Source organism: Panthera tigris, chromosome A3, assembly GCF_018350195.1.
Source record: "Panthera tigris isolate Pti1 chromosome A3, P.tigris_Pti1_mat1.1, whole genome shotgun sequence".
In the NCBI taxonomy this organism is placed as follows: Eukaryota; Metazoa; Chordata; class Mammalia; order Carnivora; family Felidae; genus Panthera; species Panthera tigris.
The window spans coordinates 10,554,844-10,580,774 of record NC_056662.1 but is presented as its reverse complement, the minus strand read 5'-3'; the positions used below and the strand labels follow the sequence as shown (position 1 = coordinate 10,580,774).

Here is a 25,931-nt window from a genome sequence, read left to right as displayed (position 1 = left end):
AGGTGCTTCCGACAGCGTGTGGCCCATCACGAGCACTCTGTATTCACGGAGGGAACATAGGCCAATCCACTTCTCGAGCCTCAGTTCCTTCGTCCGCAGCGTGGGAATGACAACGTGTAACCTAGCAAGGGGTCGTGCGTGAATACAACCGGCTCCGGGTCAAGCCCACAAAAAAGTGTGCTCGCGCCGTTCCTATCCCCGTCGTTAACATGTGTTTTCACCGGCCACGTGGAGAACATTTGGTTAACAGGCTGAACTGATTGGACGGCCACCCTCTTTCCCCAGAGCACTTTCACCTCCGCAGCTATTTCTGCATTTTCAGAGTGGGCGGGTCTGAGGTCAGCCGTGCTCTCAGAGATGCCTTCTCACATCCTGCCGAGAGGGGCCCCTCCCAGGCCACCCTGCACAGAGTGCTGGCTGCCCTGGGCCAGCAGCGTGCAGATGCATAAGAGCCCTCTGAGTCACCCACGCTCTGCAAGCCAGAGGCCTCCGGAAGCCAGCCCCAGCATCAATCAGGTCCCGCACGGCACCCAGCCGCCCAGACATCTTACCAGCAAGACCTCGGAGCTTACGAGAAAAAGTGCCACGCTGCACCGAACTGTCCCCAGCTCTCAGGATGAGTAAACACGGCAGTTCTGGGGCTCTGGTTCCGAGTCAGAAGCCAAGGTGCTAACGGGGCGGAGGGTGTCGTTGGCGGGTGGGGAGGGCAGGCCGGCGTGCCGCCAAGATGGGAATTCTTTCACGGTTCTCCTCGGGCAGCCAGAACCTGCTTCTCGGGATGCAGATCGGGACAAAGACTGGACCCTGGGATACCCTAGCTTTTAGGGTTACACAGTAAAAATCACCCATGTACTTTTTGAGGGAAAACGGCTTGAGCTAACAATGCTGCTCACTCTAGTTAAGCTGGGGGGAGGAGATGTAAGAAGCCGAGAGTAGCCTGGCTCCCTTGTAGGACCGCAAGGCCAAGCCCAGGGCGCATGTCTAAAAAGCGACACGGTATCAGCACATCACAAGCCTTAAAACAGAGCTGAGGCCCGGGGCTCAGACGGCGCTGGTGGCTTCCCCGGGCAGGACAGGAGGCCTCCCAGCTTGCTCCTGGTGACCGTCTGATCCCGCAAAAGAGAAAAGCGTAAGCTCACATCCCACAAAACCACCAGCAACCTGTTTCTAGACCTAAAGGAACTCAAGCCTTCTCGTGCTGTCGATCTGATCCCGGCTTTGGGTGGCCATCTGGGTGGCAGAGCACAAAAGGCACCTTCCTCTCCAAATCAAGTATAACCAGCTCAGCCTCCACAGTCAGGGGCCCGTCCGATGGGAACTCCAGGGGATCCCAGAGGGTGACGGGTGAGTGGCTGCCGGACCACACCATGCACAGTAGGTGCCTGGATGCTGTGGACACCCACCGGATTCCACTCCGATGGACTCTCTCCCGCCAACACTCACACACTCCTGGGACCTAGGGGCTCCCCCTCAGCCCCGGGAAAGTCCACACCTTTAAAATCAAAGAAAATACACTTCTCTGCCTCATCCTCTAGTCGCCTCCACCTTCCTTCCTACGCTTCAACCACGGCAAGCAGGCTTACACCCCAGGGCCTTTGCACTTCCTACTCTTGCTACCTGGGATGCTCTTTCATTAGATATTTGCAAGGGTCTCTCATTGAGTATTGCTCGGCAATCAAAAAGAATGAAATCTTGCCGTCTGCCACTATGTAGATGGAACTAGAGGGTACTGTGCTAAGCGAAATTGGTCAGAGAAAGACAAATACCATATGACTTCACTCATACGAGGACTTTAAGACACAGAACAGATGAATGTAAGGGAAGGGAAGCAAAAATAATATCAGAACAGGGAGGGGGACAACACAGAAGAGACTCTTAAATATGGAGGACCGACAGAGGGTTACTGGAGGGGTTGCGGGAGGGGGGATGGGCTCAATGGGGGAGGGGCACTAAGGAATCTACTCCTGAAATCACTGTCGCACTAGACGCTAACTAACTTGGCCATAAATTTAAAAAATAAATTAAAAAGAAAGGCTCTCTCTCCTTGAGCTCTCTGCCAAATGTCTCCTCCTCTGGGATCCTTCCTTTGCTAGAGGAGCAGGCCTCCGTGCTACCCCCTCTCTCGTATCACCTTTTCTCACAGCATTTGGTGCTACTTGGTTCTTGCGTTTGTGTTTGGACCGTGAGCTCGATGAGGGCAGGGACTTGGAGCCTTTCTGTGCAAACAGTGTCCCCAGCAGTGACGATACGTAGCCGCTGGATGAACGAGCCATTAAGTGAAAAAAGGAATAAATGAACGCGTAAGCCACGGCTCTGAGTATTGGCGACCCAGCGCTGACTTCACTGTGGCAAAACATGGCGTATCGTCATGCTTGCCTCAGAGCAGGTCCCGAGAGAAGCGGTGAGAAATCACGCTTTGCCGTCCTCAGGGAGAAGCCAGGGCCTCTGAGCTTTGGTCATGCCGTCACCCACCCAGCTCCCTGTGACTAGCGAATGCCGGCTCAAGAGGTTCACGAGGCCCACGCCCCTCCCCAAGTACCAAGCGTTGCACAGAGCAAGCCTAAAAAAACCATGACGCAAACGGGGTCGAGACGAGCACTGGGGGATCTGGAACCCCAAACCTCTGCTTTCCACTGAGTGCAACTTAAAGAGTGAGAAGCTGGGTCTCCACCTGTGAACATCTCTATCCTGAGCCCATCTCTTCTGCCGACTGGAACGTGGCTAGAAAGCGCCCATGCAAAGACCTTTGCAGGAGGCAGGTTCTAAGCACAGCACATCTGCAGGAAACCAGAGACACTTAGAAAGGGCTTTCCAACTAATGCCCTCCATCTTCCTGACCGGGAGCATCCACTGAGGCAGCTGAGCGTTGAGGGGGCGGGCAGCCTTCAGGGCCATCGTGAGCTTGCGAGGCACATCCTAGCCCGTGTGGCAGTGTCACTGGCTGGGAATGACAGCGAATCCCCGTGTGAGGCAGTTCTGTCTCCACTTCTGTTACGAAGGATGGTCTTGAGCGGGTTTTAGAAAAAAAAAAAAAACCCACAAAAATTCAAGACTGTACAATGTCCATTTGTCCCCATTGGCGCTCGAGACTCAGTGGTCTCAAGTTGATGGAGAGATTCAGTGCGATCTTGTGGAGTCTGACAAGCGGACCCTAACGTGTCCACAGACAAACAAAAATCCCCAAAGAGCCAAGAAGCAGCCAATAGAAGCCCAGACACTCATGGAGAACGACAGGCCGGTGACTGACCCCACCAGAAACCAAGACTGTGTACGAAAAGCTGCTATAACTCTTCTGTGGAACAAAGCCAAGAGGCCAGGAAGAAGCCCACGCTTCCGTGGACATGATATTTACGACACTGCTGGATTACAGGCCGGTGGGGAGGGGGTCGACCCCTCCACAGATGGTCTGCGCCCACCAGTCATCCCGACGGAAAACAACGAAATTAGAACCTTACCTGATGCTGGACAGTCAACTCCAGGTGGATTGCAAACTTCAGTGTGAAAGGTAAGACTGTGACATATTGGGAAATGATACAGGAGAAGCTCTTTAAGAGACTGATGGGTAGAAGAAGGTTTCCTAAGCCAACACTTCAGACTCGAGGAGCATCTGAATCACCTGGGGGCCTTGTCAAGGGCAGATTTCTGGGCCCCACCCTGGTGTTTCTGGAATTTGCATTTCTAATAAGCTCCCAAGTGACACCTAGGCCGCCAGTCCCCATGACACATTTTGGGTAGAACCACCCGAGGCTCCACGCGCACAGTTCAAACCTCTCGGAAAATAAATTTACATGAAAAGTTTCTGTTCGTCAAAAGGTATCGTTTCACACGTACAAGCCATGCAAAACCACTTACGAGTCTCCCAGTGTCAAATGTTGGGAGCATGTGGGGCCTGATGCCGATGGGGCTGTCAACTGGTTCAACCCCTTTGGGAGACAATCTGGCATTGTTTGTCTCCTAAAGTGGCAGATGTGCACGCCCAGTGGCCTAGCAATCCCCCCCGGAGGGATAACCCTACGGGAACTCCTGTATGTGCGCCAGGAGACAGAGCAAGAATGTTCCAGAAGGCGTCGTCTATACCAAGCAAAGCGGAGAAACCTAGAAACGACCAAATGTCCATTGTTGGGATGGACGCATGAACTCTGTGACAGAAGACTGCACAGCAGAGAAAAGGAAAGGATTACAGCTACGGATGGAACAGCCCGTCAGAGGCACATCAGGGCTTCGATCGGCAAAACCGGCTCGTGTGCAAACCGTGTCGCTTCTGGAACGCAGAGAGAGAGCAAAGGGGAGAAAGAGGACAGGGACGTGGGCGGAGGAAAGAAACAAAAACACATGTCAAATCACCACAGCGTGCGGGCCCTGCCCTGGATCCAGAGTCAAACGAGCTAGAAAGAAAAAAGAAAGAAAAAGGAAAAAAAAATTGGGCACTTACGAGGCAAGTGAAAATTTGAGCATGGGGTTTGATACTGAAGAATTAGAAATTTTTAGCCGTCATAGTGAAAATCAGAGCAAAGTTTTTTAAAGAGCCATCTTGTCGAGAAACCTAACGGAAAGACTGGCAGATGAAAACGATTTTAAAAACAGAAGAGCTAAAAGGCAGTGCTTATGTTCTTTTTCTTTAAACTCGAGGTGGGGACACGATATTTGTATTGTTATTTTTAGATCTTCCATATATGTAATAAAAGCAATTTGGTAGAGGAAGGAAGGAAGGAAGGAAGGAAGGAAGGAAGGAAGGAAGAGAGGGAGAGAGAGAACGGAAGAAAGGAAGAAAGGAGAGGGGAGGAAGGGGGGGCAGGGGAGGAAGGAAGGGGGGCAGGGGGAAAGGGAATGGAGACGAGGAAGAAGGAAGACAGCGGAGCCCGGTTCCCTGCGTGTCTACCACGTAAGAACTAGCAAGGAGCAGCAGTCAGCAGTGACCCTTCAGGGGACTGGCCTCCAGCACACCAAGGGCAGGAGAATGTCGTTTCCTCCGAAACACCTTCACAGCCGGTCTCACCATGTGAAACACAATTCTGTGCACTTATCACCCCTACTCTCCCTTAGGCTGCAAGATCCACAGCACAGGGACCCCCCTCATCCACCCAGCACCTGCCCATTTACCTGTCTGGCCCCAGGTGTCGATGCATAAGGCTGGTGACTGCCACATCCTGTCCTAAGACATCTACGCACGCTGACCAATCAGTGTTCACGAGTCCCCACGAATAGGTGGCAATTATTATTCCCCTTTGGTAGTTCACTGAGAGCCCGGGGAGTGGGGGGGGGGGCTGCTGGAGGACTTACTCAGAGCCAAAGAGACGGCAGGTGGCCGAGCCAGGATTTAAATGCAGGTGGGTGACGCCAGGGCACAAACTCGAAACCACTCTACCCTGTACCTCCGCGTCGCCCAGAAACGTTAGTTTAATGGCAAAGACAGAGCTTTTTGTTCGGGCCTAAAATGATCAGAGTTAACCCTAAAGTCCGAGGAGGACCTGATTGGGCCAACTTCTTTCTCTTGCCCCCACTAGCTCCCGGGCACACACTCCCCCCTGTGCACACACAAACTACACTCACCTTATCACAAACCACAAGTGAATCTGCTGAGCCGATACCCTGTGACTTGTTTTCAGCTTGGTACACAGTAGGCGCTCAGCAGATGTGTTGAGTGCAAACAGATTCAAGGGCCAACGGCTCGGGCCAGGATGCCGAACTTCCCAAGACACAAACCAGAGGTGCCAATGTCCGCGCGAAGACGCCCCATCCCAGCACTCCTTAAGAGACCCACTGGCATGAAAAGCCCCTCCTGGAAATCTGAAGCACCCACCGGGGGAAATTCCATCACCCACCGATCTTGGCGGTCATTCCCACCTCAGCAAGGAGGACTTTAAACAGGTCGCTCTTACTTCTGTCCCTCTGCCAACACCAGCCACAAGGGGTTGGCGGGGAGGGACCCTGAAAGGCAGAAAACTGCCTCAGAGCAGCAAGTGCCCCAGGGCAGTGATCTCGAGTTGGAATTTAGGAAGCTTTTTCCAGGGTGGTTCTGGCCACAGTCAAGGGCCAAGAGGCCACCCTGAGGTGAGCCCCAGGCCCCGTGCACCCAGCAGCCAGAGCGGGGTCAGGGGAGGGCCCAGTGGGTACAGGAGTGCAGCTGCAGGCCCTAGAATCTTCTCTCTGATCAGAACAGGACACCGGCGGGGGGGGAAGCTGGTCCCCATCTCTGATCGGGGCCAGGGGTCAGCAGGAGAAGGGAGCCCCAGTCCCTGGGCCGAGGCTTGCATTTCTCAGAAGCCTGGCAGTCTGGAGAACACAGGGCTGGTTTCTGTTTTCCGCCCCCAGAAACGCCTGGAACCACAGCGGGAGGGAGGCCCTGCTGGCCGGGCCGGGAGAGCCCTGGCAGGCCCCGGGACGCAAACACTGGGCTGTTTACAGAGGGAAGCCCGGGCCAGCTCGGATGCCCATCGCGGGCATCCCCGGCCACCTCGCTCCCGGCCGGCCGGGCCCGGGGACGCTATCTTAGGGAGGAGCGGGGAGCTGGCAGGCGGCCCCGCAGAGGGAAGAGGGGCACGTGTGCCAGCTGGGCCGGCCTCTTGGCGTGGGAAGGGAGCCGCGTCGCGGGTCTCCCTGCAGAAGGAGCGATCTGGAGCCCAGCGCGAGCCCACGCCAAGGACAACAGAATAACAGGGGAGCCGGAGGGCCGCGCTGAAGCTACTGAACACACTCTCCCCGGGCAGCCTGCTCCGGGCTTTTTGCACAATCGTTTCCATGGCACTTGCTTTTGCTGTCACAACAGCTGCAGGATGGCCCGGCGCTGGGCAGCGCGGCTGGCTGCAGGCGAGAAATCGATTTTCTAGCGGGCCCCGCGGCCAGCGCATTTTTGAAGGCCTGCCCCAGCCTGGCCTCCAGGCCCTGCCTCCGTCAAGTCCGCTGGGCCGTCGGAGGCCTAGAGAGCGGGGCGTTGAGAGGGAACTCAGGGACCCGCCGGAGCCTCTCCGTGCTGCGCGGTCCCAGCGGGACGTTCAAGGCCGAGGCACTTGTGCTTGGGGAAACTCCGGGCCGTATCAGGCCAGACGACTAAAACGTCCCCTCGCTCATCCTAGGTCTGGTTGAAATACTGCTGTAGGGGCACTTTTTGCTGCCCATTTTGCTCTCGGATACTCGCTCAATTCCACACATCTTACGTGCAGGGGGCTGGGTGAGGCTCTGAGCAAACGGGGACATGAGCAAACGTTGTCAGGGACCTACCGTGTGCGAAGCCATCCCAGGCGCAGTTGTGGGTACAGACAAGTCGAGATGTTAGTACTTCCCACCCAGAGACTTGGACTTGAGGGAGAAAAAATGCACAGAAACACCTGAGAGGTGTATGTGGTGAAAACGCCTGCCAGGGACCCTGTGTGTCTCCGGGACTCAGAGAAAGAGAAGCGTGCCCCCCGCCGCCCCCTTCAGCAGCTGCAGAGAGAAGACAGCTCGTCAGAGCCTTGAAATACTGGTCAGACTCCAAAAGGCACAAGAGGGAGGGGACGGCGTTCCAGGCGGAGGTTACAGTGTGGGCATGAGTTTAGAGGCAAGAAAGTCTCCGCAGAGCTTTGTGTCATCCTCCACTCAAAGCCGAGAGGGACAACTGTGCATCCAGATGGTGAGACGTACCCCTAAGCAGAACTGAAAGCTTTGGGGGCGCCTGGGTGGCTCAGTCGGTTAAGCGTCCGACTTCGGCTCGGGTCATGATCTCGCAGTTCGAGGGCTGGAGCCCCGCGTCGGGCTCGGTGCTGACAGCTCAGAGCCTGGAGCCTATTTCGGATTCTGTGTCTCCCTCTTGCCCTCCCCTGCTCATGCTCTCTCTCTCTCTCTCTCAAAATAGTAAACATTAAAAAAAACTTTTTTTAAAGAAAAAAGAACTGAAAGCCTTCTACTTCTAAAACCCCGTTTTTTACACAAGCCTGGAGGATCGTTTCTAAGACCTGATTGTGTTCCCTTTTTTTTTTTTTTTTTCCTCTTTGCAATTTTCTTAAGTAATATCTGCCTAGAGCAAAGACGAAGAAAAAAATCCCTAAGTACAAAAACGCAAGCGGGAAGAGGTCTCCCCTCCATACCTGCCCCAAGCTGCTCAGGACCTCCTATGTGACCGTTCCTGGTTGACAGGCATTTGGGTTGCCTCCGGGCGTCTGCCAGTACCCACAGGACAGCTACCCACACCCGCACCCCTCGCTCAGGGGGCGTCCAGCAGACGGGCCAGGGGCCCCGAGACGAGGCTCCCTGTGGTGTCTGAGCAGACGGCTTCAACCCGGAACCGGGGAGAGGGTACTGAAGAAGGGCTGGCGGGGAGGATGCGGGGACGGGCCACTCCTCAGCCTGGCACGGATGAAGATGATCGCAGGCAAGATGACGAGCGGACGGATACTCCCTGCCAAGCGCCCACCACGTGGCTGACCCTGTTATGTGGGTCACTGAAACCGGCCACGCGTCAATCGTTGAAACCCGAAGCACTGTCACTACTGAGCGGACGGTGAGCTCGCAGGTGTTCAGTCACTTGCCTGAGGCCACGTCCCCACATTCCGTAGGCAGCTGTACGATAAGGGAGGGAGGGACCGGGTGGGGCGGGCACCTGATCCCGAGGGGCGGCCACGTGGGGACGTCCAGGAGGCGGTCAGATTGGCGGCTCTGCAGTGAAAGCCAATTTTCTGGGGTCTCATCAGACAGGAGGGGTGAAAAACCCACGATAAATGCTCCACGCTGTGTAAGAACTGGATCTGGAGGACCCTCTCGTGTCCTCCCGATGCAGGCGCGTCTCACAGCTCCTTCTCTGGGCCTCCAGTTTTGTGACCTGAGACAGACCCCGCCCCACGCCTCGGCCTGGGCTCCCAGCTGTGATTCGGAGACGATAATTAGTCTCTGCCCTCCAAAGGCGCTCAGTACGCGCGAGAGCATGTTGCCATAATTATTTCCTGTACGCCCCAGCCTCACACACACACACACACCCCAACCTGCCACCTGCCAGCAGTCTCCCTTCCCTCCCAGAATCAAATCCAAGCCTCTCACTGTGGCCTCTGAGGCCCTGTGTGGTCTGGCTTACTCTCAAAACCACCCTCTCAACTCCCTTCCTGGCCATGGCTGTCAGCTACACTAGACCTCTCTCTGCACCCCCCCCGTACAATCAGGCTTCCTCCCAGCGCTGGCCCTTTGCACATGCTGTTCTACCTGCCTGGAATTCTCTTCCACCACCTCCTCCTCCTCTGGGTCTCAGGTCAAGGCCACTTCCTCAAGCAGACTGTCCCTGACGGCCCCATCTGAAGTTCCTCCCTCCCCTACCATTACCTGGTTTACTTTATTCACAGCACTTAGCCCCATCTGAAATTCTCATTATTTATTGGTTCATTTAAAAAAATTTTAACGCTTGTTTGTTTTTGAGAGACAAACAGAGCACAAGTGGGGGAGGGACAGAGAGAGGGAGGGAGACACAGAATCGGAAGCAGGCTCCAGGCTCCGAGCTGTCAGCACAGAGCCCGACGCGGGGCTCGAACTCACCGACCGTGAGATCGTGACCTGAGCCGAAGTCGGACGCCCCACCGACTGAGCCACCCAGGCGCCCCACTGGTTCATTTCTGATTAGCATCTTCTTCTCTAGAGACTGTCAGAAGAGGGGCCGTTTCCGACAGATCACTGCTGTGTCCCAGCACCTGGCGCAAAGCCCAGCACACAGTAGGATGGCAGCAGATGTCTTTTCAAAGAAGGAATAAGTGAATGGGCAATCAGTTGACTAGAAGCAAACCAAGAAGGCAAATGCCCAACTAAGAGGTCTCCCGGCAGTTTCCTGAAGCAGCCAGCCCACCAGCCCCTGCTAAAGGAGGCTACACCCACCCTGCCAGCTCCCCTCCCCCGTTGTTTGTGGGGCACTTGACAGTCTATAAATGGCTTTTCACACATGCCTCACCCAACACCACAAGCAAGGAGGAGGCAAAGCAGGCTCCAAGTCAAGCTTCTCTGACTACAACTACTCATTGACATCTGACCCTGAAGCCACGGTCCTGGGCATTCACCAGGATAGCCAGCGTGCACAGTGAGAAACTAGTTCCTGGTGGCTTTACACACCCGGGGAGATGTAAGAATTCTCCCATCTACAAACAACAGGCTTCTTCTGGAGCGGATCCCGTGTAGCCAAAAAACCGCACAGTTTGGTCAGCATGCAACATGATGAAGGCACTGTTTCTGCCAGAATCAGGCGCTAAATCCTTCGGACTCTTAACTTGTGGCAATTCTCCACCCCCGGGGATCTTTTGGAAATATCCTGAGAACGTTTTTGGCTGTCACAACTGGGGCAGGGCAGGTGGACTGCCGGAGTCGGGTGGGCGGAGGCCAGAGATGACGCTTCACACCCTGCCGTGGGTAGGGGAGCGCCCACCACAGAGAGTTATCCTGCCCCAAACGTCCGTAGTGTCGAGGCTGAGAAACTTGATTCGGGCGAAAAGACAGTAAAGGAAAGTCTTGGGGTTCCTGGAATGACCCCGAGGAGAAGTGTTCCCTGAATCTGGATCCCAGCAGCCGGATGTGTAAGGCCTCTTTCCCCATTGTGTTTTAGGTTTTCCTCATAGCGCCATGGCCATGGGACAGTATAATATATGTTCATTTAACTGTTTGGTTCCCCGACTAGGAGGTAAGATCCACGAAGGCAGGGACTCCATCCGTTTCACGTACGACGGTGCCCGCAGGATCTAAAAAGCTCACTTGGCACGAGGGAAGCATTCGGTAAATACTTGGGGAATAGATGAAGAAACCCCTAGGAACGTTAAAGATTACAAAACACCCAACCTCTTTTTGGAGCTCTTTTCCCATTACCATCGTGCTTCATGTGCAGAGGCCCCAAATCTGCTCTCCTGTCATCCAGAGTAACAGGTTTTATGGTTGGGAAGTGTAAATATTTAAAACTACATTTCCCAGACTCCTCTGCAGCTCAGCACGGTCACATGACAGGGCTCTAGCCAATGAGGTGTCAGATGAAGGGACGTGTGAGATTTCCAGGTTATGCCCTTCAAGGGAAGGGGCATGCCTTTCCTCCTCCTTGGCCCCACCCTCTCCCTCATCCGGGAGCCAAACTGGACGCTGCAGATGGGGGCCCCACCCTGAGAATGGCAGAAGGATAAGACGGAGGGAGCCTAGTCTTGGCACCTCGTGGCCAGTGTACCAGCCCCAGACTGCTTATACCTGTGCTGTTGCGTAAGAGAACAAGCATCTACCCTGTTTAGGCTCCTGTTACTTTGTGTTCTGCTCACGGAGGTCCTGTACACCTAATCAATACGTAACTTTCTCCTGCCCTGCAAACTCCCAACTCTTCTGAAGTCACACATCCAGACTCCTTAATGCTTCGAGGAGAACATCAGCCAGCTGGCATGCGAGAGCTGTTTTATGATTTCCCTTTCACGCATGTAGGGATCATATCCCTTCGTCTACATGCAGGAGGCTTTCCTCCCTGACACCTCAGAAGAAGCACACTGCTAAGCCAGAGAAAGAAAGGAGAGGAAGTCATATTATTTAGCTCCCATCCAATGATGAGGACAAAAGGAACTACCCCCCAAAAGCCTATTAAAATCTTAAAACATCAATTATGTTTAAATCTGGGAGTTCATAATGGTACAAAACCCTAATTGACTGCCCCTGGAGGATGGTGAGGAACCAAGCCGTTATTTTAAAAACTGGTAAATAAAGGGAAAGAAGCAAGCATTCATCTTTCTTTTCCTATATGAATTATACCATTGTTGAGGAAGGGATGTCTCTCTTTATAGAAGTTTTCCAAACTAACAGAAGAGGAAGGGAAGACAGAATTAGACTAGAATATCGCCATTTTGCAATTATGGCACACCAGTGAATTAAGGGAGCTGGGCGCTGGCTGTCGACAGTTACTAACATCACCAAAAGAGAGGCACCCTGACCTCGTGCTTCCTGACAAAAGGGTCCACCACCACCTACAAAGCAGTCTTGGCCAAAACAGATGAACCTGAACCAATTAAGCCTCTAGAATCAACTGCCAACTTACAGGAAATAGAGAAGACAAGGGGACATGGGAATATAATCGCCAAAAGCCAGACTGAGATATTTCACAGGATAAAGAACCTGGTTTTTAAACAAAGAATTAGCAAAATAGTAATAATTAATAATAATAATAATAAAGACCAGTCCTAAAGGGGAACCTCTCGATTAAAGCTGACTTAGAGAAACCAAGGAATCCCACTTACAATGTATGGGCCCGATCTGAATCCTGATTCAGACAATCTATAAAATAATGAAAACAAAGAAAAAACCCTGCATGATAGATATGAGACACCAGGAAGTTTCAAAGACTGGATATTTCATGATATTAAGGAATTTTCACTGTTTCATATGTGCCAACAGTATTAAGAGTATTTTCAGAATCCTTTTCTTTTAGAGACACATAGTCCGTATTTACACATGCAATGATATGGTTCTGCCGTCCAGGATTTTTGATGTCTAGGATTTGCTCCAAAACGCTACGAGGGCCACTTGGGTGGCTCAGTTGGTTACGCGCCTGACTCCTGATATCGGCTCAGGTCACGTTCCCAGGGTTGTGAGATCGAGCCCCACTCCGGGCTTTGCGCTAGGCCTGGAGCCGGCTTGAGATCCTCTCCCCCTCTCCCCCAGCTCCTCCCCAGTTTGTGTGCGCACATGTTCTCTCTAATAAATTTTTTTTTTAAAATACTACTATGAAATAGGAGTGGGAGATGACAAGAGGTATGGAAGAAAGCAGATTAGCTGTGAGTTGATAACAGTTGAAGCTGAGTGGTGGGTACATTGTGCTACTCTATATTTGCATACATTTCATAATAAAAGGTTGTTTTAAAAAACATCTTAAACCCCGACAACAGAGAGGGAGAAGGAAGAAGGACAGAGGGAGCTAACACCTCCTAAGCCTCGCTATGTATCAAGGGCGGGGTTAGGCAGCCGCGGGTGGGAGTGGCGCTTCCAGAAGAGAGATCACAAATTCAAATGCTGAACAGGTGCGGGAAGAAACACTGACTGAGTGAGGTGGGCCAAGTGCGAGAGGAACAAGAACACAACCATGATGGCAAAAAACAACAGACACTCCATCCATCTTCAGGAGGCAGGAGGGAGGGGTGGGGGCTACGGACAAGGGCAAGTACGCGCTCTAAAGGAGGTGGTCTCTACATAAGGTCGGCCTTGACTTTGATTCCAGGTAGCCACCATGCAGAATGTGGGGCCCTGGGCAGCCGGTTCTTGGGTTTTCCAAGGAAAGCCTGAAATCTGTATTTTTATGTGCAATCTCCCGGTTTTTAAACGTTGGCATCTAATCCAAATATTTTTTCAAATACTGAGCGGGCCAAGCAAAATATCTGCAGGCTAAATGGAGCCCATGGAACACCAGTTGGCCGTCCCTATTCCAAGTACTGAAGCAGACCACAACTCGATCCATCTGTAAGAAATGGAAAGGGTGCATTAATCAACTTTGGGTCAATTCTTTTTTAGGCATCCACTAAAGCGGAGAATTCAAAAGACACCATCAACTTCCAGAAATCTATAAGAACCGGCTGCAGAACATTTCAAAGGCGTCGTCCACAGAGTTAGCTTATGCAACAGAACCTCCGCTCTGTCCAGAGTTTTGGAAACGAACGACCAGGGAGTGTCCTTTCAACTTTCCTGGGATGCTGGAACTAACAGGCTTCAAATGAAACCCATTTGTTGGTTTGCAGAATGCCTGGGACTTACGTCCAAACCACTTGCAACAGACGATCCCATCATAAAATCGAGTCGGGGTGCTTTGCGCTCATGGTAAAATGACCAGGAAGTGCTCCGCTTGGGTTGCCTGGCCAGAGATCTGATTTCATGGCAGTTTAAAGGGATGACGCGAGAGGCAGATGTCATCCTGAAACCTGAAAGTGGCGGGACTGGTTGCTGAGGACCTGAGCGGACTCCTTTCCTGAATTGCAGCCCTCCGTTTGCTCGTGACTTTGCCCGGCGAAAGACTCCTGACATCCTGGATGGGCAAAACAGGCCCCAACCCTGCCTTTATAGGCAGTCTCAGCTTAACCAGATCCTCAGGTCAATAACAAATTAAAGAGGTGTCAAGAATGTGGTGGAGAAGGGCCAGGGAAATGGTTTCATCATTCCCGGAGAACAAAGCCCCTCTTTTTTCCTACAAGGGTGAAAAGTAAAAGAGATTGGGGCTAAAATAAACTCAGACAGGCCCCGGGCAAGACAAGAGTCCAGAACTATGCTGAAAGGCAACAAAAACAAGATGCATCCACGTGTCAAGTCTACAGCGTGGAATACAACCAGGGTTCTTCCCTAAAGGGTCGCCCCCCCCCCGCCCCCGGGGCAAATAAAGCTCTACATTTACCTGCAACGGGTTTACTGATGGAGGAGAAGGTAGGGAGGAGAGAGAAAAATGTAGTGTCGAAAGAACATCTGCTCAACGCCCACGCATCTAGCTCAGAGCCTCCAGTAACTGAATCGCTTTTCAAGTTCTATTTTTCGGGAGAGGAACGAATTAGGGCTCGAGCGGATACTGTGAAGTCTCGCATTTCTCGACACAAAAGTCCTGGACTATCTTAGCTTAGGGCCTGGGACCAGCGAAGAGCCTCCACATCCCTGTGCTCACAACAGTCACCACGTTGCTTCATCATCCTGCAGGAAGCGAAGTCTGGGCATGCCCAGCGCACCGGCTAGGGAGGAAGTGAGCCTCAACACTTCCGCGCTCTGTGCCGGCGAGCAGGAAAGCAGAGAAGAGCGTTTCGAAGCGGGTTTGGGTGCTGACCTACCCACAAATCTTGTTTAACTGATCACCTTATTCCTGCACAAGGATAGCTGCTTGTTACCACAAGACAGTAACCTCACGCGGAGGTGGAAATGATGCCAGTGCGAATGACTCAGAACGGTCAAAAGCGCGGGTTCTGGGAGAGGACTGCGGGGCCATGGGATCACACCAAGTGATGGCTCTCCTGGTCCTCTTGGCGGGCCCCTGCCTGCTCTCTGTGGGTCAGACGCGGCTCTGGAACGCAGGCCGAGTGCACAGCCAGTCTGAGGACGGACTTTCTTGTGGTTTGGTAGCTTCTGACCCCGAAAAGCAAGAGCGCATTCCTTTGGAAACATCTGCGCTGCAGAATTTCAAAAAGATGGCTGAGCGTTTCTGGGTCTGGAGTCAGCTGGAAGGTGGCCCCTTACATTTACATAAGCTGGCAACACAAAGTGCACATCATTTGGGATAAAAGGATGGCTAAGTGGCACGGCTGGAAATTTGAGGTTCTTGGAAGGTGAGAAAATATCAAGAGGGGCAAAATAAAGATACCTCATCACGCCTCTACTGTGATGCTTCCTCTTCTGGGGGAGGTACATAGACCTACGTTCACTCTCCCTCTCGCTCTCCCTCTCTCTCTCTCCTCCTCTCGAGAGATCTTCCAACAGTAGCTCGTGCAAATTTTGCAGGCTCGTCTCTAGGCAAGCAGTTTTCTGGACTTTAGAATTTTCTAGAAAGACTCTAAATGTCCTTTGCTGAATTAACAAGTAGTGGCCTAGCAAGGTAGTAAGGACCCAGGCCGACTCAGCCTGAGGGCTCTTTTTCAAAGGCCAACACCGCAGTGACTACCTGCCTGGTTGTCCTAGCCTGTTGGGGCTGCGAGAACAAAAAATGCCAGTGGGTAGTTTACAAACAACAAATATTTCTCACAGTTCTGGAGGTCGAGAAGTTCAAGATCAAGCACGACCAGATTCGGCACACTTCCTCATAGACAGGCACCTTCCTCTATAAGCTCACGTGGCAGAAGGGAACTGCAGAGTTCTGGGAGGTCTTTTGTAAGAACACCGATCCCTGGGACGCCTGGGTGGCTCGGTCAGTTAAGCATCCGGCTCTTGATTTCGGCTCAGGTCACGGCCTCGCGGTTCATGAGCTCTAACCCCTCATCAGGCTCTGTGCTGGCAGCGTGGAGCCTCCTTGGGCTTCTCTCCCCACCCCCCTCACTCTCTCTGCCCGTCACCCACTTGTGATCTCTCTCACTGTCTCTAAAATAAATAAATAAACAAAAAAAAGAGCACCAATCCCATTTAGGAGGCTCTGCCCTCATGACCTAAGCACCTCCCAGGGCCACACCTCCTCATAGCATCACCCTGGGGGTTAGGCTTCAACATATGAATTTTGTGGGGACCCAAACATTCCAACCATAGCAATTGCCCAGGGTTGATGATGATGACGGTGGTGGTGGTGGCGGCGGGAAAGTATATTGATAACCACAGCATTTACCACGCACACTAGGCACCGGCCAAAGTGCTTTCCTCACGAGGAGGCTCCCTTTTCCATTCTTACAATAACCCTCAGAGTTGGGGCCATTACCGTAAGTTACTTGCCTGAGGTCACAGAAGAGTGAAGTGGTAAGGCCAGTAAGAAAGGCAGGCAGGGCAACCCCAGAAACGCTCCAGCCGAAAGGCCCCTAAATCACGGCTGGACCCTCAGACCGGACCTCCCATTCCCGAGAACCAGCCTCTGACATACCCACCCCTACGCACCGCGAACGACAGGTGCACAACCCCCCTGCCCCCCCCTCCCCGCCCAATCCTTGGGAGACCTGGGGGGGGGGGCGTCCATCTGCTACATTTTGTAGAAGAAAGGAGGAAAATGGGAAGATGTACTTGCGCCTGCTTGTGGTTACATAAAGAAACTCTACAGCGTTCATTCCCAAGGGGGCCAACATCAGTTCTTAGTGAAAAAGTCTTACATGTTATGATGGGGGCACCGCAAAGGGCCACCGAGCATAACCAGATATACGGCGTCTCCGTGGGACTGACATTTCATGGGGGTGCTGATAGGAAGGAACTGTAAAAGGATCCTGGCCGGAGAGGGTGCTGCTGATGAAAACAGGGCTGATAAAGGCTGTTCTAGAAGGTTGGAGAGGAGGCAGGGAAGAAGCGGGAGCAAGACCATGGTATGCTGGATGCACTTTTTCCCAGGCTTTTATTTTGTCGAGCATGTGAACACATTCCCTCCATAAAAGATAAATCTCTTTAAATGAACTTTCAAGGAGAATGCTGACCGAGGAGCTCAAGTCGGGGCCTGGACTCCGTTGGTGCCCACCGAAGGCGGCCGCGTGAGTCAGACTTGGCTTCGGTTCTGGTGAACGGCACAGCCCCACTCTGCGACGGAAGCAGCAGATTCTCCAGGCCCTCCTTGGCCTCTGGGCCGCCCGGCCAGGCAACCACTCTGTTTGGTTTTCATCAGAAGAGAGGACGCCTGTGTCTCACCCAGCCCTCCCGGGGCCAATGTGGCGGCCGGGCACACGGGCCGCTCCCGGCAGCACCAGGCCATCCGTAGGCTTTGCACGCCTCTCCCAACAGGAGCGGCTTTGTCACAGGCTTGCCGTGGGCACTGGGCAGCCCCAGTAAAGATTCCTGACCTGCTGAACAAAGCTGTGCCAGTCACCCTTGGCTCCTTTCTCCCTTCCTGCGCGTCCCTCTGTCCTTTCTTCCCTGGCCTGTTTCTCACGCACTGGCATGTCCGGCTTCTGGGTAAAGAGCCTTTGAAAAGGACTCCTTTGGCCCCTCTGCCAATAAAACAACCAGCAAAACTTGGGCCACTGGTCCGTGCTCCGCTGTAGGGGCGGGGGGGGGGGACACAGCAGGGGCCACGCTCACTGGCCTCCCGGGCGGTCCCCGGGTGGGAGGCACCATCTCACACAGACAAACATCCCCAGGTCCCCAGAAGGAAGCTTGGGTTGGGACCACCACCCAACCTAAGGGTTGGGTGGGACCTGAGCCCACGCCCTGTGGGGAGACAGGGCTTTAAGGGTCTTCCTCTCCAAAAACCGAAAACGGCCCACGTTTCATTCCCCTCCACAAATACACTTTTAAGAAATGTAAACCACATTCTCCAAGAAGCCCACTAAGCTCACAAACAGAAACGGCAGCTAACATTTACCAACAGATACTCTGTACCAAGCTACCTGTTCTGGGCACGTGACACGTACCCGCGCAATTCTCTCTGCGCGCCCCCCGCGAGGGAGGAGCACGAGGGAGGAGTGCGGATCATCTCCACTCCACAGAGAGGGAAGCGGAGACACCGGCCCAAGGTTCGCAAGTGAGTGAGACACTCCGAGCCAGGGTCTCCTGTCCTACAGAGTCACGCTGAGCAAATACCGACGGCCGTGAACAAGGCAAAGGGGAAGATTAAAATAAGACCAAACACGGAAGACAGAAGGCAGGAGGGCAGGCCGCCTACCGCGCCGCACAGTTTATGCAGTGGGCTGCAAGTCTGCCCGCCGGCCCAAAGCAACCACCTCCACGGAGAAGTCCACGTGGTGTGGTCAGTTCTTCCCAGTGTGCCCCAGGGGCTCGGCCCAGGGTAGCCGGGAAGGTACCTGCTGCCACCGTGAGACCAGCAATGCTCACTTCCCCCACCATGTCTGTCTTTTTTTTTTTTTTAATTTATTTTTGAGAGAGAGAGACAGAGCATGAGGGGGGGGAGGGGCAGAGAGAGAAAGGGAGACACAGAATCCGCAGCAGGTTCCAGGCTCCGAGCTGTCCGCACAGAGCCCGACGCGGGGCCCGAACCCACGGACCGCGAGATCGTGACCTGAGCCGAAGTCGGAAGCCTGACCCACTGAATCGCCCAGCAACCTCCCCCCAGCGCCCAACCCCAGCCACGTCCTTCCCTGGGCAGGGAGGGAGCTGCCAGTTGGGGAAGTGAAATTCGGGACTAGCTGGGCCCTGGGGTGAACAGAACGTCTACACTATTTCTTTGCTGCCTGAAAACCAGTCACAGGTCAGTGCCTTCTCTAGCGCTTTTCCTGTTTGCTTTTTCACGTAAATTACTCTTGTCAAACAAACAAGAACAAAAGGCCAAAGTGGCCACAATACAGGCAAGCCTGGAGAAGGCACCCGCAGAAACTGGAGGGGAAGCAGAGCCGCGATGCCCATCAGGACTACGGTCAGCGGAGCGACTGTCCGTGGCGGAGCGTCTTTCGAGAGCCTTATGACCTTGGCTGGCAACTCCAAGTTCAGACCTGGATGCATCTTTGGCAGTTGGAGTAGCCGAGCAAGGGGTATCGTTTTCACGAGTGAGAAAACAGAGGTCCGGAGAGCTTCAGTGGCTGACACCCAGCCAGCTTGCCGCACCCTGGGTCTGCGGCCCGGACACGCCATCGCCAGGCACCTTCGCCAGAAGCGAGGCCGCATCCCAGGAGACAGACACTTAGACAACTGCGTGAGACACCCGCGCCCCGTTGTGGGCGCGTGAAGCGGTACAACCACTCAGGAAAACTGTCTGGCAAGGGCTCCACTCCTCACCTTATGTGTGGGCACCAAGGGAAGAATTCAGAAGAATTCGCAGAAGTTTTATCCCTAAGACCGGAAACAACCTAAATGTCCATCGGCAGAAACATGGGTGCAGAGACTACAGGACGTTCCCTCAACGTCCAACGTCCCCTCAACAGTCCACGACAATGACACGGATGAGCCCCAACTACCCCCAACAGCAGCTCTGGATCTCACGGGCCGGTGGCTGATGGAAAGAAGCCAGGCACAAAGGGGTACCCCTGTGTGACTTCTTTTTACACAGAAAGTCAAAACCAGTCTCTGGGGTTAGGAGGCAGGACAGGACATAGGAGGTGGAGGGGACACAGGAGGGTGACACCCGGGGGCTTCTGGGGTGCTAACATGATTCCATGCCAGGCATGGTCCGGGTGGTAGTCATGTGGGTGGCCCAGCTGGTGACGTTCAAAGTATGCTACTGATTTCTGCACATGCCTATATGTCAATTGGTAAACATGTAGAGAGATACTCCAATCCATTCAATGTATTTCAATAAATGATTTTTGAAAACAGTTCACGTGAAGAACGGAGAAGTAGATTCAAAACCAGACTGCTCTGTGCTCTTTCTACGGAGAGAAACACAAACGTGAACGCGACACCAGCTGTCGTTCCCTCAAGTCACGGACAGGGGCTCCAGGGTCACCGAGACCACGTCCCTTCTCCCCAAGACCTTCCAGAATGGGATCGAGGATCCCCTTGGAGTCCCGAGCCTCCCCCCGTCCCTCAGTCCTCTCGTCTGTGGCTGAATGTCAAGGCTGATGGCACAGGCTCGCCACCCCGGAGCCTGCGGTGAGATGGCCCGATGACCTGAGAGCCCCCGGTTCTGCGGGGACCGTGTCGTCGGTGGCACAGCTCCCCTCGCCTGGCCCGCCCAGCACAAAGCCTCCCCACCTGCTGGCGGCTTACAAGGTGCAGCCGCCCACCCTTCATTCCAGCCAGCGGCAGGGCAGCGACTACTGGTGAACTAATCACGTTTTGACAATTCCAGGTACATGTTAAAGAGTCGCATGACGAAAGGACACCGAAGGCGACCTCTTGTCGAATGTACCACCCCTCCATAACCCGCCCGCTGTGTGGGATTCTCGCTCTTCCCATCTGGCTTTGTCGGAAATGAAGTAAACCCCTTGTTCGCCGCCTCTCGCCTCCCTGCGGTCCAGTTTTCAAACGCAGCCAGAGTGATCTTTTCAAAAGGTAGATCAGATCACACGGCACGTTGCCAAAATCCCGCCGATGCTGGCCCACTCCTCTGAGCTCACAGCCGCTGCCACCTGCTGTTCCCACCTCCCCAGAGCAGCCTCTCTGCTCTCTCCGTATGAGGGCCAACACCACCCCCATCCAGCCGCATTCCTGCTCCTAACCTCGTGCAATTTCCTCCATGGCCTTTTATCACCATCTGAGATATGCTTATTCCCTCACCTGCTAACGTCTATCTCCTTTACCCAAAAATTACCCCACGCGAACAAGGACTTTACCTGTGTAACCAAGTTCCAGGACAGAGCCTGGCACGCAGTAGGCGACTAGTCAATACCCACGGGGGGCAGGGAGGGAAGGAGGGTCAGGATGGCGGGGACCTTGGGAAGGAGGGAGGCTTACAGGCAGGGAGGGCTGGGAGGAGATAGGAGGAGGGAGGAAGGGAAGGAGGGAAGAATTCATTCGCTGCTACGGTTTTCCAGGTAAAACCAGGGACTTCCGAACAAGGAACTGGGTACGGAAGCAACAAGACGACAGAGAAAAAACAAGGGAGGGTGTGTGCAAAGCATCCATTTCAGAACGAACTAAGAGAAAGCGCCTGGTTCGGGGGGAGGAGCACAGGGAGAGGGAGGAGCACGGGTGCGTGTTGCCCTGGCTTTTGCCAGTTCAAAATGAGACTTTTTGAAAAGGTCTCAAGTGCTCGGAGTGGGGAAAGCAGGAGCCGCGTTGTGGAGTTCCAAGAAGAGTGGGGGGGGGGCAGACAGACTGTCTATGCGCAGGAATGCAGCGTGAGAAGGGGAGGGATGAAAAGAGGACACGACATGACACAGCCAGGTGAGACGCCCAGACAAGACGCTCGGGGTCATTCACAGAGGGTCAGGCGAAGGTAACCCCACGCCGGGGCTTCCAGGGGCGTGGCCAGCTTCAAAGACGACCCCTTTGCCTTTGGACCCGAGTCCTTCTCTACCTTGAGGAACCCTGCCTTGACCCTCAAAGCACTGAACTCCAGCTCTCACCAAGTTTCCAAGGCAAGTGTGCTCCACCAAAATCCCAAGGCAAACGAGAGGCACGTGAGAAATCCCGGGAGCACACGCCATCACGGTGCGTGCAGTCAGGTATGTGTTTGGGGGGAAGGTGACCCTTTGAGTCATCGGCGACAAGGACAGAAAAGGAGCTTCCAAACCTAGGATGTCTCCCAACCAGACTAAAGAAATGACCCAGCGGTTCCGGTCCGCCTGTCAGAAATAAACGCAAAATCAACTGAGAAGTCTGAGTCCCGCACCCACATAGCCAACCGCGGAGCCCGGAATGATCTGCTGGAGGGGTCTGAAGTCTCAACTGGTTAGGAGACAAAACGGCACGCAGTTCTTCCCGGGAGCCACAGCGGTGGGGCTGTTTGGGGCTGACACTGGGCACAACTGGCCACACGGGGGGACCTCCGCCCTGGAGGGCTGGCTGTGGGTTCCACACAGCCTTTGGGACAACGCCGCTCAAGCACTGAACATGTCACCAGCAGCCACCTGGCGGCCTTTTGGGAGCCACCCAGGTAGAAATTATTCTATTGCCCTGTCATGCTCTGATCCCACGCCAAGCCAAAGAATTCAGAAGCATGAATGCAGGCATATGGGATGGAGCAGTGCTGGGCTTCTGAACTCTGAAATTCCTTCATGTTATTTTCCCAGAATGTCGGGGGATGGGGGTCCCAGGCCTGCCATGTTGTACAACTCCAGACATTCCAGTCACAGAGAGTATCATAAAATGTAATATGAACAGCACCCCCTGGGGTTGCACGCTCTCTTATCTGTGAGAAACTCTGGGAAGTACTCTACCCTTCGCCTTAGAGATTTACAATGTCCATCAGTGCAGTAAAGGCTCTGTGAAGTCCTGCAGTAAACAAGTTACACACAAAAAAAACCTGGTTTTACAGAATTTTTTCAACTTTTTAAGCCTCAGAATCCTCACTTCAGAGAATATCTCCTAAAATCCTATGGGATTGGGCTTGTGCAGAAAGTACTTAAGAAAAGTCTCCATCAGGAGAAGCAATTTCACCACACTCAGCTCTCTGAGATATCCTTAAAGCTGACTCATGTTACTAACCTGCCAAGAGCTCACTTTCACCATGACTTTGAACCTGCCTGTGTTCAGAAAGGCACTTAGGAGGCCCTAAAGGGTCTCTGTTCTCATCTGCTTTGTCTGTAACACAGGCTTCTGTGAAGGCAGGAAGCATCTGTGTGGGTCTGGGGCCACGATGGACCCTTGAAGGGGAATCATGACCACCTTGACACTGATAGGTCCCCAAGAGCCAGGCCACGGACTAACTCACGGTCTCTAACAGAGATCTTCATGGTTCGTCTGTGACGTGGGATGATGGGCAGACGGGAGGGGCCGGCACATTCCTAGCTCTGGGAGACTAAACCTACACCAGACACAGAGTCAGTTGGGGAAAGTTACCTGTGCCTGCTCAGGCATCATTTATTTATAAAGCACCTCACCCCTGATGCATACCCCAAGCGCATGCGTGGAGAGAGGTCTGGTTACAGCTTTCACTTACCCGCTCGCATTAGGCATTCTGCACGAACTGGGTTTTCTAGGTGATAAACCCCTTTCAAATAAGCACCCGAATTTTATCTTAACCACTTGGGGTGTAAAATGTTCAAGGAGAGATTGCACATGGGTCTCCCTTTTTAAAACCGAGCACAGTGACTCTAACTCAACCTGTGTCTGATTATTCAGGATGAGACAGATCAATTATTAACACAGCAACACCCTGAGGTCAGCCTTGCCAGGCACGTGGCTTTACACTAAGTGGCCCTGGACATCGTTGCTTGATGTGTTTGGGGGGGAAGTTCTTGATCAATAGTGTTACTAGAGAGAGGATGTAGAAACTGTGAGAAGTCCCAGAACCAGATCCCCCAGATCCCCCAGACTGTCAAAGCTTTGCATAAAATAAAAGCCAACAGTCTCTGAGTAAGCACCAGAGAATTCCTGCCAAGGAAGAGCCTGACCTGGTTACTTATGAGCTTACTACCTGGTTTTTATGATAACTGTTGTGGCCATTTTGAAGCTTTCTGCCTTATTTCCTACAGCTTGGCTGGGTTCCTGAGAGTAAATTTTCCTAAATAATTGAGGCTTCGGGGTGTATCAGGGGGTGTGGATGGCGGCCAGGGGTATAGGTTTTCTTTCTACTAAGAAACTCACACCGCCTGTCTTCTTTCCTCTGGCGCCCCGCCCCCCGGGGGGGGGGCTGTGCGCCAGCCCCGCCCTCTCTGTCCTGATCCCAGGTGAGTCCCTAGCACAACCAGCCCCTCGTCCCTGAGATCACAGATCACCATCACACACACTTGGCCACTCTGCCGTGACTACCCTCGAGCTGTGCCCACCGCCCCCCCCCCCAACAAACTTGGGCACCTACAGACTCGCACAAAGCCTCCCTGCCTCTTTTCCTTTGGCCCAACCACCCCAGCAGCCCGGCTACCACAACGGAAGCCCACTGTTTCCCTCCTGTCAATGCGCGTCTCTGTTCCTCTGGCACATGGCACAGATGTGCCCGGAGCCTGCCTGCAAGCCCCCCATTCATGTTCCACTTTTCAGTGAGCTCGCTCCCTCCCTTTCCCCGCTCCCCTCCCCCAAATACACAAAAGAGGGCTATAAAGCAGGACTTTTTTTTTTTCCTCCACGGGAATAAAAGGTTAGCCTTCCTTCCTTTCTGCTTGTCTATTCTTGGCCTAAACTCGGCAATGGAAAGAGAGTGGAAGCGGTCAAGCTACCCCAGTTCATGACCCAGGGGACACTCCTTCGGCCAGAATTGCCCTCATTTGCTCTTTCTGTTGCAGTGGTTGTAGCGAAACATCTAAAACGCCAAGCGGCCACCCCAAAAGTCCTGCTGGGAAAGGATTCCTGCACACAGGTGAGCGAGGCATTAAAGGTTATCTTACTCAACCCCCTTCAACGGAAGAGGAGGACACGGAGGCCCGAAGGGGTGAAGGAAGATACCCAGACCACACAGAGAACTTGCTGGGCGTGGGGGGATGCTCTGGGGCCCCGTCCTTACGGGCGACGAGAAAAACAAAGCATCTTACCGTCGTCCAAGTAGGTCTGGTCCAAATTCTGCTCCTGCTTAATTGTCACTCCTGCGGGTAATACTTCCTTTTGGTCACTGACCGGGGGTCCGTTTTTGGCGGCTCTTTGGCTGGTGGCATTCTGCTGCTGAATGACCGTGGGGTAGGACCCCGGGCTCAGCCTCTGACCTTGACTGGCGGGGGGCGGGCCGGGCCTGGCGGTGCCGGGCGCGAAATTCTCGCAGTACATGATGTGCTGGAATTCCTGGTGGCCACCGCAGCGCAGCTGCTGGCCGGTGGGCGAGTAGTGGATCACCGGCGAGGCCTGCTGGTTGGCCGGAGAGGAGTGCAGCAGGCTGGAGCTCTGGCCCTGGGAGCCGGCGTGCACCAGCACGGAGCGGTGGGCGTCCGCCAGCGACAGGGGGGCGGCCATGAGGGCCGGCTGCTGGTAGCCCAGCAGGCTGGGGCTCAGGCTCTTGCTCCGCTGGTAGAGGACGGCCGCTGGGTTCTGCTGCTGGTAGCGGGCGTCGGGGGACGAGAGCCCCGAGCGGAACTGTTGGCAGGGCGCCATGGTGGCCACGAGGCAGGAGGGGGACTCAGCCACCATCGGGTGCTGTGGGTAGTAAGGCTGGCTCCCCAGGCCCCCGTGGGCCGGGCTGCAGATCAAGGTGGGGTCGTATTCGTCGGTGGGTTCCGTCTTGATGGCTGGGACTGGGCGAGAGAGAAGCACAGGGGGCGGGCCTTCTTAGTGAGCCCCAGGGGGGCGCGGGGGGATTGGTGGACTGCGGCTGGGGACGCGGCCTTGGGCGGCCACGTAGGTGGGAGCAGACCCTTGGGCTCTGTCGTTTACTGGCCTCGGACAAGAGCCTCCCTGTGTACCTGTCTCAGAAGCCCGAAATTTTACCCTGAGCGATGAGAGTCGCAAGGCGGCTGGCAGGTGCGTCTCAGCCCCGGGGTGTCTGCAGGCTCTTCCCCGGGGCAGAGCTCAGGGACGAAGGCTTAACGTTACAGTCCCCTCCAGCCCCCCCCTCCACCTTCTCTCGCAGCTTGTCGTCCTCGGAAACGTGTATCACCTAGAATACTCTGTGTCTTTCACGTGTCATCGTTAGCAGAACCACCCCCACTCCAGCCTGTCAGCTCCCCAAACGGACGATTTTTTGGGTCTGCTCTGTTCAATGCTGCGTCCCTAGAACCGAAAACGACGCCTTGCACTCCACCGACACTCAGATGTTTTCTGGAAACAGGAATGACTGGACAGTGGGGTGGGGTCCACCTCGTCAGTTCTGTACTATTCTGGAGGAAAGGAAACCTGCTGGCCTGAGCCTCAGTTTCCCCATCGGTCACAGTAACCAGCATACCTACCCCATGGGGTTGTGGGGAAGGTGAACTGAG

At 54.0% G+C, this 25,931-nt stretch overlaps 1 protein-coding gene across 6 annotated transcripts in view; it reads right to left on the bottom strand.

Moving 5' to 3' along the window:
- Nucleotides 1-25,931, bottom strand: part of NFATC2 (nuclear factor of activated T cells 2) — a 158,573-nt gene that overhangs the window by 16,926 nt on the left and 115,716 nt on the right. For 5 of the 6 annotated variants that reach the window (XM_042980147.1, XM_042980142.1, XM_042980145.1 and 2 more), the window contains exon 9: nucleotides 24,561-25,250. In XM_042980147.1, the coding sequence (XP_042836081.1) occupies nucleotides 24,561-25,250 (690 nt within the window). Of the gene's footprint in view, nucleotides 1-13,053; nucleotides 13,412-24,560; nucleotides 25,251-25,931 lie in introns of those variants that run through there. The other variant, XM_042980146.1, reaches the window with a different exon arrangement.